Raw genomic sequence first — 14130 nt, 5'->3', positions numbered from 1 at the left:
CTCACGGACTCGTAGAGTGTCATTGTAGATACACAAAAAACTACAAATGCTATTACAACATTAAGTAGAGGGGATTATGCCCCCCATACACACACACACACACACACACACACATCTCTGTCTCTGTCACACACACACACACACACACACACACACACACACAAAAACACACACAGATCTATATATCTATATCTATATATAGATATATATCCACCTATATTTTAGCTCTATCTTTCTTATATATATATTTCTCTTTATCTATTGTATCTCTCTCTCCCCCATCTATCTATCTATCTATCTATCTATCTATCTATCTATCTCTCTATCTATTTATCCATCCATCCATCTCTTCACCCATGCATGTACAGTATCCATCTATGTACACAACGTGTCCTGGTTGCTATGGCTACAGTGTTAGCATGGAGGAGAATTCCCGGGGTCCTGCCGCTGGTTTGAATAAATCACCCCTCTGTTCTGCCGGGAACAAAACATGTCCTACCTTGAGAAGGGCACTTACATAAACCCCTGTGAACCCAAACGTCCACATACTGTATGTACCGGCATGGTGAGTGTGCGTGAGAGAGAGAGCGGGTCCAATGCCACAAAATAAAGGAAATCTTCTAAAATGTCTACATTTCAAATAGTTTAAACTTCAGTGAAGTCTCAAAATCTTACTGTAATAACCTAAAAACTTCAAAACAAGAATGGCCAGTTCCAACTGTTGATGATGAGCTGTTAGATGATGGAGGTTTGGTGTGATGATTCACGTTTCGTCACATGGAGGACTCACCTAGGACCAGGAGCTCTACGTTGGCCTCGCTCTGCCCCTCCAGGTCGTCTGAGATGACCACCTTGCAGATGTACACCCCGCTGTCTCCCCACTGCACCTCCCCGATACGCAGGTCCGCCTCTGCAAAGGAGATAGGGAGGGAAGGAGGGAGGGGAGAGAGGTAGAGAGAGAGAGGAGAGAGAGGTAGGGAGGGGAGGAAGAGAGGTAGGGAGGGAGGGGAGAGAGGTTGAGAGAGAGAGGTAGGGAGAGGAGAGAGAGGGGAGAGGTCGGGAGAGACGAGAGAGGTAGAGAGAGAGAGGAGAGCGGTAGGGAGAGAGGAGAGAGGTAGGGAGAGGGGAGAGAGAGGTAGGGAGGGGAGAGAGAGAGGTTGGGAGAGGGGAGAGAGGTAGGGAGAGGAGAGAAAGAGAGAGGTAGGGAGAGGGGTAGGGAGAGGAGAGAGAGAGGTAGGGAGAGGGGAGAGAGAGGTAGAGAGGGGAGAGAGAGAGGTTGGGAGAGGGGAGAGAGGTAGGGAGAGGAGAGAAAGAGAGAGGTAGGGAGAGGGGTAGGGAGAGGAGAGAGAGAGGTCGGGAGAGGGGTAGGGAAAGGGGAGAGAGGTCAGAAAAGTTCTTGCATGGCACAATGTTGCTTGCAACTTTACTAACTTTTGTAACTAAATATCAAGTCACTTTAGAAAAAGGTGTCTGCTAAATGTATGGTAAAATGGTGCTCAGGATTGGTTGCGATAATCTCTGACGAGCCGTTTGATGAAATCTGGAAGCATGAGCTGTGAGTTTACCTAGAGGAGAGGACTTCTACCGAGTCTGTGTGTCAACTCTAAACTGAAACATTTGTGTTCTAGATAGACATGCAAATCTGCCCTCTCAGCTTACAGGAAATGGGTTCTATGATTCCCTTCCTCTTCCTGTCGGGAGATAAGGGGGCAGGGAGGTGGGAGGAGGAGGGTGTTGCGGCTGACGGCGCTGTAGTACTACCCTAATAAATGACCTTTGGTTGTTACTCTTGGACCATGCAGACGTCTTCCTGCCAAATTCAGCAAATGAGACATTAGTAAACGATGACTGATTATTCCCATATCAGTAAACACTTCAATCTGGGCTGCAAAATATGGAGCTGGAGTCCATCTTCAGAACAGACAGCATGTTTAAATAATATCTGGATCTGGAGTCCACCTTGAGAACAGACAGCCTCTTTAAAAGAAGAAAAGACAGAGATGAAGAAGAAATATAGCGAGAGAAAGGACGGAGAGGGTAGTGGGGGGAGGGGAGAGAGTGCGAGAGAGAGAGAGAGAGGGCGAGGGCGAGAGAGAGGCTGGTGGAGATTGTGAGCCAACTCACATTAAGGGGAAAAAGATGGAATGATCACAGGAATGTGGGCAGATGAAGGTAAGAGAGGAAAAATCTGTTTTTGAAGTACATCAGAGCAAGAGAGGGAGAGAGAGAGGGGGACAGTGTGGGATGAAATAGAGAGAGAGAGAGAGAGAGAGAGAGAGAGAGAGAGAGAGACAGGGTGGTATGAGATAGAGAAAGATAGAGATAGAGATTGATACATGGTGGGATGAGAGAGTGGGAGCGAGAGAGAGAAAGTGAGGGATGAAAGAGTGTGTGAGAGAGAGAGACATGGTGGGATGAGAGAGAGAGAGCAGTCCATGGGTCCAGAGGGTGAAGATAAGGTTGATTCCTCAGCAGTAGTAGTATGCATTCCCCTCAGTGTCTCACAGGCACAGAATACATATTATCACATATATATATATATATCTTATCTTATTATCTTATGTTATTCATATTTTCTCCATGCAGATCTTACCAAATATATTTGGAGATGGACATAAATTGTAGTTAATCTAACAGAGCCATCCTAGAGAGGATTCTTCTAGAAGCATGCCTGTATGAGAGGGAGACTGACCGCCAACTCTGGTCTTAAAGATAATAGCTGGCAGGGTTGGAGAAGGGTTATTACTGTGTTGGGTAAACAGCAGCTTCCAACTTTCCTCTTCGTAGAGCTTCCACCAGCCCAGGCCTGGCACACTTTACAAGATCCTGGATCAGGGGCTCTTTGGTGGCCTTTAGGCCTGATGCCATCACTGGACCGCTCGGCTGACCACTGGTCTGCAGGAACCACCAGTCCTGAACCAATTCCCTTCAATGGCTCTTGTTCCAGAGTTTGGCTTATGAACAACACAAATATGCAACGCAATCTTTTGGGGAATGAGGTACCAAGTCCATGAGACCGGAATAAATATTTCCAACTTCTGTAGAAAATAGCTCACGTCTACCATTGGGAACCGTTGGCCAACGTTTGACCTTTGAAAGAAAACAATATAACAGGACTAATGACATGAATGCACAGGACCGCAGGTCGTGAATCAAACCTGGGCCCACAAGGTTGGTCGCCCTAGCGGATCAATCCACTAGGTACCAAGGCACTCACTGTTAATGATGGAGATGTCGCGGTTCTTGTAGTGCTCGGACAACGTCACGGAGGATCCCGCGATGGACGCCACGGTGCGTACCGTCCGGCTGCTGTCGGCGCAGTCCAGATAATCCACCACCGCCGCCGCCACTCCCCCGTCATAGCCTCCCCTCCCTCCGCCTCCTCCCGCCGTTCCTCCCACTCCCTGCTGCCCCGCACCCAGGGCCCCGCCGGCGCCGGCCCGGCTGTCGGAGAAGCCGAAGGTGTCCCGCGTGCGGTCACGGCAGTAGGACTTGTACACCCACTGCACCACGGGGGTCTGGGTAGAGACGCTGGTGTAGTGGCAGGGCAGCACCACCGCCTGGAAGAGCACGGCGAAGCGCTTCTCGTCCCGCACGAACACTTGGACGCCGGAGCACACACCTGGAAGGGGGGTGGGGGGAGAGTTAGACTGGGTGGACAGAAGGACACAAGACCTTGTGATACATATCACATAGACGGGTAGGAAACGGTGTTGGTATTTGTTTTTTTGGTCTGAGATTGATGCCTGACCATCCGGTAACGATTGCACTCATGGTTACCCTTGATATTTGTTTGATTGTAATCATGGTTTTCTCCTTTCCTACTGGGTTTGGGGGGTTCTTTGGCTGTTTTTAGATTCTGAGATGTAAGTGTGTCGTGCATTGTTGACATGTGAAGCCCCTTGAGACTATAAGTGATAAAGGTGTTTTTAACGTTATTTTGCCTTACCCCCAGCCAACAAGGGTTCACCCTCAGCCAACATGCTAGGTACCATAACATATATTTGGAGTTAAAACAAAGGGTAATGTGATATATTGCATCCCACTGACTCATTTGGTACCATCTAAAGCAGTGGTTCTCAGAGAGAAGGTTCATCTGGGTAGATGAGGGTTCCAAAATGCTTCGTGTTTTTGTCAGGGCAGAAGAGTGTTAGCGATAACTACCAGTGTATAATGAGAGGGCTTTAGGGAGCAGAGTGACTGCTGAGGCAAGGTCTGGAAAGTCAGGGAGGGACTGAAGCACACCCGTTACCACCTGACTGCAGAGAGAGACCATGTCCACATTTACGATTTTTCAAAAAAAAAGCAACTTACAGCTAAGAGGCATCTTTTCCAAGGATGCAGACTTTGAGGATGGAGACAAGTACCCTTGAGCTGGGAGCTGAAGCACTAGCACTACACTAGCCTATAAATACAGTGAACACTTCACCTTCCGTAGTCAGCGTTTCTATTTCAAACTACACACCACCAGTAAAGAAAAGAAAGGCCGCCACTGCAAGTATTCCCATTGCAAGGGATTCAAAGCAAGTTTGTCCCTTCTTACTTTCTGCTCTCTCTGTCTCTCTAAGATGTGGCTGCTAAATAACTCTTTATCCTCCAGAGACATGCCTGACCTCCTGTAGGGCCACAGCCATGCTCCATTGTTAAACTCTCCTCAGAACACTTCATAGTAGCTTTATTGTGTACGTCACTCTGGTGTCAGTCGACTGCCTTAAGCACTGATCTACTCATTCTGCGGCCACGAGTAGTGGGATCATTGGACAGCTTGTACTGAGTAGTCATATTAAACTGTATAACAATATGGTTTGATCATTTAACCTATGTGGCAGACAGACAAGTGGGCAGAGAACAGACTTAGAGATGACTTGATTTAACAGGATTTGAGTCTTGCTCAATGGCTTTTTGAGGCTTTTTTTTCTCGAATGTATTTTTCTTTACTGTGAATCACAGGGTTGGTCTCAGGGCTGGTGTTGTCTCAGGATCATGGTGTTGTCGGGGCGTTTTTGTTTGATTCAGGAGTTTCACCTCAGGTTGTTTTTGATTGGTTGTTATTGGAGTCAGAGGTCCGGTCCTGACTCCACGGGGGCTGGTTGTGTTCTGAGTAAGAGGGTGGGTCTGTACTGCGGATGGGGGACGACGACTAAGGGTTTATTTGTGAACTTGAAGCAGGTCCCGGGACGAGCAGAAGCCAGGTTTCCGCTGGTGCAGAACAGTGTAGGTCGACCCGGGGAGACCTGACACTCCTTCAACCAGCTGTGTGTGTGTGTGTGTGTGTGTGTGTGTGTGTGTGTGTGTGTGTGTGTGTGTGTGTGTGTGTGTGTGTGTGTGTGTGTGTGTGTGTGTGTGCATGTGCGTGTGTGTGTGGTGGGCAGCAGAATGGATGTGTGGGAGCTAGCTAATTTAAACCAGGCAAGCAGAAAGATACATGTTTTCTTTCAATTGCAAAGCATGTGCTTCACTGAACACAAACAAGTCGGTGACCTCAGGACCGACACCGTTGGATAGAGAGGGTTGTTGATTCGTACAGCAGAATAGTCAAGTGGCTAAGGTGTTGGACTCCCAACTGAAAGGTTCTGGACCACAATGTCCTCAGTCTACCCCAGACATTCCTAAACAAGTTCCACCTAACACCTATCTGCTCATCATGATTTGAATCGAAAACAATTCAGTTGAAGTAACTTTGGATGAAATCAAACAGCTCACAATGACCAGAAAGTAGAAAGTAAATGTAAGGCCTCAAGAAGTGACTTAAAAACGAACTTTAATCCAAATGAGGACATAAAAGATAAAAGATAGAAAATAGACCGTGGCTAATACACACAGGAAGTCTAACTGAAGAAGAGAACAAGGAGCAGGAGAAAAAAAGGCAGATCAGAGGAGCTGCTTGAGACCGGGAGAGCGCGATGAATCCAGCAGTTATTAGTTTTCTTGGTGGGGGTTATAAATCTCCAGAGGAGATGAACAAGAAAATAGAGGGGTGTATTAGAAGAAAGGATAGAACAACAGACAGAGGGAGAGCCTGTTCACGTGAAACAGTTTTTATCAAACACAAAACCAGAGTTAGTTTACTTTGGACCCCCATTCTCCATCTCAGCAGCAGAACGCTTGGTCTAGATTTACACACATCTTAATAAACTGTTAGTTCTTACATTGACCTGTTTTACACAGTAGGCCTACCCCCCTCTAGATGTGATCCCTCAGCATGTTTCAGACATACGTTAACTTGCATAAGAACCACAATAACTAAGAATACAAGTAACAATAATAAACGTTTTCGTTATTTTCCTTCCTATCAATACAAAAATGTTACATGAAGGATAAAATCATCTTAACTTGAACTATAAATAAGGATAACTTAAAGTATTAATTGAAATGAGAATAAGTGACGCGCAAGTTACAAGTCTTGACAACAAGCTCAGCGTTCATACGGTGCGACCTGTTCCATATTCATAATCAGTGTTGCGCTTTATTTCTTCTTACCTGCCAGCCACAGCAGCGGGACCCACCAGGGAACCTGCAAGCTCATGTTGGACGTCGAAAGTAAAACTCCACGAATGCTGGTCAGACTCACATGTTCGGTGCGGTTCCTTGTGGTCCCCGTAAAACACCGTTATTCTAACTTTGAGTGTCTCGCACATAACGGTACGGCACCACCAAGTGGGAGGTGCCTGTGAGCGGTGGGGGCCCCTCGCTGAACAATGGGTATGCTAAGAGGCGGTCATTGATTGTAGCGTTACCCCGGTCTACAGGAACGCAATTTCCGTTTTCGTACTATGAGCTTTGTACGAAAGTTAACAGTTCCCCCGGGGAGCGAGAATAAACAAGAATAACATGACAACAATAACAACAACAAGGAGTTTATACATGGAATTAGCAAAAAATTTACAAATCAATATGAAAAAAACATGCACCGCAAAAATGGATAAACATGTATCGGAAGTCCCGCCCTTCTCGTCTCTCACGGTTCCTGAGAGTCCCGCCCTCCTCAAGCCAATAACGCGTATCGGAACCATCGCGCTCGGGTCGTTCCTTCGTGAGTCGAGGACGTCTGGGAATGAGGCTAAACAATGGGTGGGAGGGAGGGGGTGGGGGAGAGCATGGGGGAGGAACCGGGAGGTACCGTCCGCATCCGTTCGTTACGGTTTTAACAAGTAGCAGGCCACAACAGGTTTGACGGTTGTGAGAAGTTGATTCTTTATTTGATTTGATTAATAAGGCTTAATAAAAATAACATTTCAAAAATGTATAAACAATTTAAACTGCTGCGTTGCACCTGCTATGAAGAACATACTAGAGTCTACTAGTGGCTGCTGTAGGCCTACTAGTGTAGGCCTACAGTTTGGTCTTTCGTGATAGGCCTACTAGGTATGTTAATACAAAATGTTATGGAAAAGACAGGTAAGAGTCCTTTTTAATTTTTGCTATAAGCTGACGTGACGTCTGTTTACTGGATGCGAGATTAAGGTCTAACATTGCCATCTAGAGTTTATTTAATTAATCTCCCATTATTTCCCGGCAAGGAGTCGACATTTAAAACGTTTTGTATTCCAATCCAATTTATTTAATCCTATTCCCAGAATAAAATGACAATAATAATAATATACATTCAATTCATGTTATCTAATTTAAAACTCAACAGTAGATTAAACATGTACAACATTGATCCATGACATAAAATAAAAATGTATGAAAACAACTCATTACACTTAAGCTTTTTGCCAAACAAAAACGAAAGCACACATCTTTTACTCTTCTCCCTACCAGCTCGATATGCCCGTTATGCAGACCTTTTGGCTTTTTCTGCGTTTCTGTGTTTTGCTGGTGTACATGTGACATAATGTGAAGAGGAAATGCAAAACCATCTTCATAATGTTTAGTTTTGATGGAATAAATGAATCCTTCCAAAACACACACGGACAGAACAATTAAATCTATTTAAGATCTTAGCATAGGCACTACAACCACCACTAATAAGGTCACATCCTGACTGGGGGAAAAAAGCAAGTCACATATCCTGAGAGCTATTTAACAGAAGACATATAACCTACTTACAATACAAATATTAACAAAAGCCATTTTAAATGGGTTGCATCCGCTGAATCTACGAGCATTGAGTTGTCATTGTCCAGCTGAGAGTGATGAATTAAAGAGGACCGACCCTCCAGGTCTGGTCAGTCCTCTTTAATTCATCACTCTCAGCTGGACTCAATGACCACTAACCTGTCAGGCCAAATTAAACAGGTGTTCGAAAATGACAAAAAAAATAGATATTTACTGATGCTTTTGGCTAAGCATATCATCTCGTTGTATGCCAAGTTAGTCCATCTTTAAAAACATCCCTGAATTGTTTCGCTCCAATTCTTTTTCAAAATTAATTTCATGATTTGTTTTCTTTTACTCAACTTGTGAGTCCAGAGCTGGCGCGGAACCAGATCAGGGTCCAATAATATTGGGGAACCCATCCTGTAGTGTTTTTTAGTCTATCCCTACCATTCCTTAACATGCTTTTCCCACCAAAAACATCCTCACCCAATGTCAGCCAGGCAGACTGAACTGACTGAACTGTGGAGACGAATGTTTCTGTGGGGAAATTAAAGCTAAAAGGTGCATTGCCTTCCACTACAAAAACCCCCTGGTGGTGATTAACGTGAATCCTGTGCCTTTAACTGGGAAACCGATCGACTCATGGCCACGCCCCCCCGGCCCCGCCTACCGGCCATCTCCGGAGACGGGCTCAAGCGGCCCGTTAGTACGTATCTCTGGGCGGCTTGTTGTTGGGAACGCTGGGCGGTTTGGGGCGCGCCGGCTCGTCGTCATCGTACGGCTCGTCGTAGCGGTCGTCCTCGTTGCGGTAGTCGTCACGGCGACGGTCGTCCCGGCGGTCGTCGTCCCGGCGGCGGTCGTCATCGCGGCGGCGGTCGTCGTCCCGGCGGCGGTCATCCCGGTCGTCATAGCGGTCGCGCCGGTCGCTGTACTCGCTGCGGCGGTCGTCATAGTCGCTGCGGCGGTCGTCGTAGTCGCTGCGGCGGTCGTCATAGTCGCTGCGCCGAGCGGTGTAGTCGCTGCGGTGGTCGTCGTTGTCGACGCGCCGGTCGTCGTACTCGCTGCGCCGGGCGGTGCCGGCTTCGCTCCGCTCCTCGTCGTCGTCACGGGGACCACGCTTGCCGTTCCCGACCGGCTCCTTGTCGGTGAACGCCCCCTCTTCCGGGGCCCTGCGTGGGGGACACACACAAGGTGTAAAGCTCTGCACGCAACCGTGTTCACATGCACCTGTGCGTGTGCGTGTGCGCGTGCGTGAGTGTGTGTCAAAGTCAACAGACAGGTATGTTAGTATTTCAAGAGAAAGATGGAGAGAGAGAGAGAGAGAGAGAGAGAGAGAGAGAGAGAGAGAGAGAGAGAGAGAAAATGCGAACCAGAGCAAGAGATAATGAGAGAGAAAGAATAAGAGAGAGATTTTGGAAGCCGAGTGGGAGCGGCGTTAGGGGCGGGAGCGTTTACCCCATGGCGTATTGCTCTGCCTCCCTCTGCTTCCTCTTCTTGCGGCAGCAGCAGCAGGCGATGATGATGAGGACCAGGACCAGAAGGACGGCGATACCCCCCCCGATGAAGCCCGCCGTGGAACCCAGGTTCATGGAGGCTAGAGACGGAGAGAAGAGAGGAGGGGAGAGGAGAGTTACGCAGGGGAGGGGGGGGGGGGAGGGGAGAGAGGAGAAGGGAGGGGAGGGGAGGGGAGAGAAGGGAGGGGTGGGGAAGGGAGAGAGGAGAAGGGAGGGGAGAGTTACGTAGGGGAGGGGAGGGGAGGGGAGATGAAGGAGAGGAAGAAGACGATAGAGAGGAGAGAGGGAAAGGGGAGAGAAGGAGAGTCAGAGCAGAGATCCGAGAGAAGAGAAAACGGGAGAAGAAAAGAAGGGAGAAGAGAGAGAAGAAGATGTAATGAGAGACACGAAGATGAGAGGAGAGACAAGATGAGAGGAGAGACAGGAAGATGAGAGGAGAGACAAAAAGATGAGAGGAGAGACAAGATGAGAGACACGAAGATGAGAGCCCAGGGTTAAGACCGTAAACCAGTCCATCTATCTGGTATCTAGAGCCCAGGGTTGTAGACCCTATAGGCTCCAGGGTCTGAGGGCTGGGGTTCTTACGAGGCATCACTGAGAGGGTGATGTTGCAGGACGCAGAGCGGATCTTGTTCTTGGAGGTGCAGATGAAGTAACCGGAGGTCTCCATGGAGATGTTGTACAAAGACAGGATCCCCCCCTCTGGAGAAGGAGACAGCAGCAGCACAGCATGGTGACCACGGGGTCCACCAGGAGGCGAGGCCCCCCCCTCCCCACACACACACACACACACACACATGCAAAAGCATGTTCATATATAGTATACAAACCCACACATCTATAAAACACACTCATACACACAGCACACTGAAACACACTATAGCATAGACAATCACCCACTCACACACACAAGGACACTGAAACACACTACAGTAGGCACACACACACACACACAAGCACCCTTCACTTAGACTGGCTATAGTACACACACACACACACACAGACACTCAGACAGGTGGGGGGTACTGACGGCTGGTGGTGCGGGGGTCCCGCCGGCGGGGGGTATTGCGTACGTCCCTCTGGTCCCAGGTGTAGACTGGGGCCGGGGAGCCCTCCGCAGACAGACAGGTCAGGTTCACGTTCTGACCGTACTCCGCCGTGCCCTGTAACGCACACACGGGCGTGGAAGGAGCCACTGGAAGACACACACACACACACACACACACACACACACACACACACACGCACACACACACAAACACACAAACCAAGAAGTTAACACCACACAATACATATGGTTCCTATTTATTTTCACTTTTCCTCTGGCAACAACCAAGCACACAAACACACACAAACACACATACACAACCACAACCACAACCACAACCACATACCGCAGTCACAGCAGCCAAAACCAGGAGGTTCAACATTTTACGGTTTTATAAAACAGTAGTCGAGTTCTATAGTCTTTGCTGGCTTAGGAAGGTTCCTAACTGACTGAAATGACCCTGAGGTATCTGAGTGGCAGCCATGATCAAAGCTGTTCGATAAACCAAACAACCAGCAAGCTGACAATAAATACGGGTGGAAGGAAGCGTGAGCGTGAGTAACAATTATAAATATGAGAACTATATATAGACGTAACTTTTTGAACTATCCGACCGCAACCCTAGTCTCCTTTACCTCCAGGTGTTGGAGTGTCATAGATGGACAACTCGGAGCTCACATACTCTGCCTTACCAATGCACTTGGCCGACCAATCTGAAGCCCACCATTCTGTTGTATGTATGAGCAGATAAAGGTTGTTGACTCTAAATACTGAGCGAGAATACAAACGGCCTGTAGAAACGTTATCCTATACTATTAATTCAGAAGTTTCCACCTCTTAACCTCCACTCCCGCTTATCTTTTATTAAGTTTGTGTTCACGTTTACAATGGAGAAGTTGGAAACACGTGGATTCAAACAACACCCACACAAGCAACAAGGTGTGAACATTGCCAATGGTAGTGCTGTCCTGAAGCTGATAAGTAAGAAGCTGATATAGGTAGACTTTGTCAGGAGAAAGTTACCCAGAACCACCAGGCGGACGCTGTCGATCAGCTTGCCCTCGTCGTCCTTGGGGATCTGGACGCGGCAGGAGAACACCTTGTTGTCCTGCAGGGTGATGCTGTTCAGCTTCAGGTCGGCCTTCCCTTTGGGGATGTCCAGGGCCAGCGACGCCCGGCCCTCATACAGCGGGGGGATGTCCGTCCCACCCGTGGAGTAGTGGGTCAGGATCATAGTCTGCCCAGCGACAACAGCAGGGAAGAATAGGTAGATCATGAAGAAAATTTAAAAAAACGTGTTTTATTTGGCTAGCCATTATTTGATTAGACAAAGTGCAAATTGAATGACCCCAACTGACCCTAATCATCTGCCAAGTAAAAAAAAATGAAATGAAACACAATATTCTTGTGTTTAAATAACAAACATAAAAACCATCAAAGTGATACATTTGAGAACTAAGATAAAAAATAAATTAAAAGATAGGATGCTTGATTAGAAGAAAGAGAAGCTAAAAGAAGGTATGTTTTAGGAGGCAGTGCTCAGATCAGTATAGGATCGTTGGATGAATGAGTAGAGTATATCGTTGAGTATACATCTTCCTCAAGTCCTGAAAATATATTTTTTGGGCAGGAAATAAACCCATTTCGTTAGCCCCCTTGTGGTTACCTCTGGCTTGCTGGGGTCTCCCCCGTCCACAGTCCAGATGATGATGACCAGGGGGTTGGGAGTAGTCTTGGGCTTAAAGTTACAGGGCAGCGTGATGTTGTCCCCTCTGGCGTGCTCATACTCCGGCTGGGGGATGGATACCTCCAGCGCCCCCGCTAGGGAGAACACTACACAGCCACAGAGAGATATTCATACATACAGGACTTAACCCCCTGGACTACAAAGGAAGGCAATATATACACAATATAGATACGTATATATTTTGTTTAGATATACATACAAAAAATTATTAATCTATTCTTGATGTGGACATATAAAATATGCTTTTATATGTCACACACACACACACACACACAGATCCTTGAAATCAAACAGTTAAATCCTTTTGACTTGTGCTTTTCTCTCGGCTAAATACATTTCATCAATTCAAGTGACTCATAACTTCATGTTCCTCTATTCTCAAATGGATTCATATTCCCGACTTGATCTCAGATAAAAAAGTCGCCTATTTGATTCATAGTTTTGAAGATTCATCGTAAGGCCCAAGTTGCATTCATCCCTGCAAGCAGTTACTAATATCATAACTTCAACCTCAACTTCAAATCATTTGCCCTAAAAATGCTCCATAGTGTACAAACAAATAAAACAAAGTTAAAATAGGGCGAGGCATTTCCAACAACAACAACTCCAAGCTGAAGCTGCAAAGTAGGCTACCTGCGAACATTGCGGAAAACAGGTGTGGCACCTGAAGAAAAAAAAGGAAGCAAAATTGGACTGGAGATTTGAGATATACTTACCCACGAAACACAGAGACGCCGCCAAAACCACCGCCATCTCGGCCGTGGTTCACTTTATTCAACCTGACCTTGATTCAAAGAAGTATTTATATCTGCCTATTTGTCTCTCTGTCAAACCAAACTGTCCTTGCATTGAAAAAAGAGAACCTGTAGCAGTCTCTGTCTGCTGCTGTCAACGTAATGTCATCGCCACCCTCAGCCAATCACAGAGCGTGTTTTCACCAGTTAAGCATTCTTTAAAGGCCTGCCTCCACTGGTCGTGTTGCAGCTTGCAACATGTTTAATGTATGGGGGAGGGGGTTCATTTCGTCCCATCTCAGAAACAAATCTACCATTCAACCATCACAATGAGTTCATTAACCCCGCCATCAAATTATGACGCCAAACAAACGTGTCTTTTTTAGTTTTTATTGTCAAACGCTACAGCACACACTCAAAGCTCCAGATCCCGATGCAGTAGGTGTGATGGTATTGGTTTTGGTCTACGCAGAGAGCAGACATTTTGAACCAAGAAACGGGAGAGACGTTTGTTCCAGTTAAACTGGTTTCACAGGAAACCGAAGAACCACAGCTCTCACACACTCAAACACCCCCCTGGTGTTAGCGCGTGTGTGTGTGTGTGTGTGTGTGTGTGTGTGTGTGTGTGTGTGTGTGCGTGCATGCGTGCGTGCGTGCGTGTGTGTGTGTGTGTGTGTGCGGTTGGGAGTGTGCGTGGGATTTGTATTTGTGTATGGGAGTGTGGGACACTTCCATGACACAAAGAGAGGGAGAGAAAGAGACAGAGGGAGAGAGAGAGGGGGAGAGAGATAGAGGGGTAGAGCCGGAGAGTGGGCTTGGTAGGCTACGTGTTTTTTGTATTTGACAGTCTGTTGAGTCGATCTCTTCGACGGGCCATACAATATACATCTTAATGGGCCTCTTCTTCATTATGGGTTCTTTACCAGCAATGGGTGGAGTGTTGGGAGGAGTATTGCACTGAGACCAGAAAGTCTCTCAGTCCAACACCACTATTACTAACCACAAATACGACTTACAACAAACACTCACAACCTGTGAATGCCC

At 47.1% G+C, this 14130-nt stretch overlaps 2 protein-coding genes across 2 annotated transcripts in view; both read right to left on the bottom strand.

Annotated features, from left to right (window-relative positions):
* Nucleotides 1–6526, bottom strand: part of LOC311356182 (uncharacterized protein) — a gene marked incomplete at both ends in the record, with an annotated part of 14371 nt that extends 7845 nt beyond the window's left edge. Inside the window, 3 exons of the mRNA XM_084475938.1 lie at nucleotides 791–910; nucleotides 3218–3622; nucleotides 6481–6526. Coding sequence (XP_084332064.1) covers nucleotides 791–910; nucleotides 3218–3622; nucleotides 6481–6526 — 571 coding nt within the window. The remainder of the gene's footprint in view (nucleotides 1–790; nucleotides 911–3217; nucleotides 3623–6480) is intronic.
* A 2220-nt stretch (nucleotides 6527–8746) lies between these two features.
* On the bottom strand, nucleotides 8747–13105 carry LOC311356181 (cell surface A33 antigen-like; the record flags this gene model as incomplete). Its single annotated transcript, XM_084475937.1, has 7 exons — nucleotides 8747–9212; nucleotides 9499–9637; nucleotides 10143–10259; nucleotides 10588–10752; nucleotides 11629–11842; nucleotides 12272–12438; nucleotides 13069–13105. The coding sequence occupies 7 exons, from the start codon at nucleotides 13103–13105 to the stop codon at nucleotides 8747–8749; spliced, it is 1305 nt and encodes a 434-aa protein (XP_084332063.1).
* Between the last annotated feature and the right edge of the window lie 1025 nt (nucleotides 13106–14130).

This window comes from Micromesistius poutassou (assembly GCF_964030765.1).
Source record: "Micromesistius poutassou genome assembly, chromosome: 12".
NCBI classification, from domain to species: domain Eukaryota; kingdom Metazoa; phylum Chordata; class Actinopteri; order Gadiformes; family Gadidae; genus Micromesistius; species Micromesistius poutassou.
Note: the sequence above shows the minus strand (reverse complement) of the source record. Positions and strands in the feature narration are given on the sequence as shown.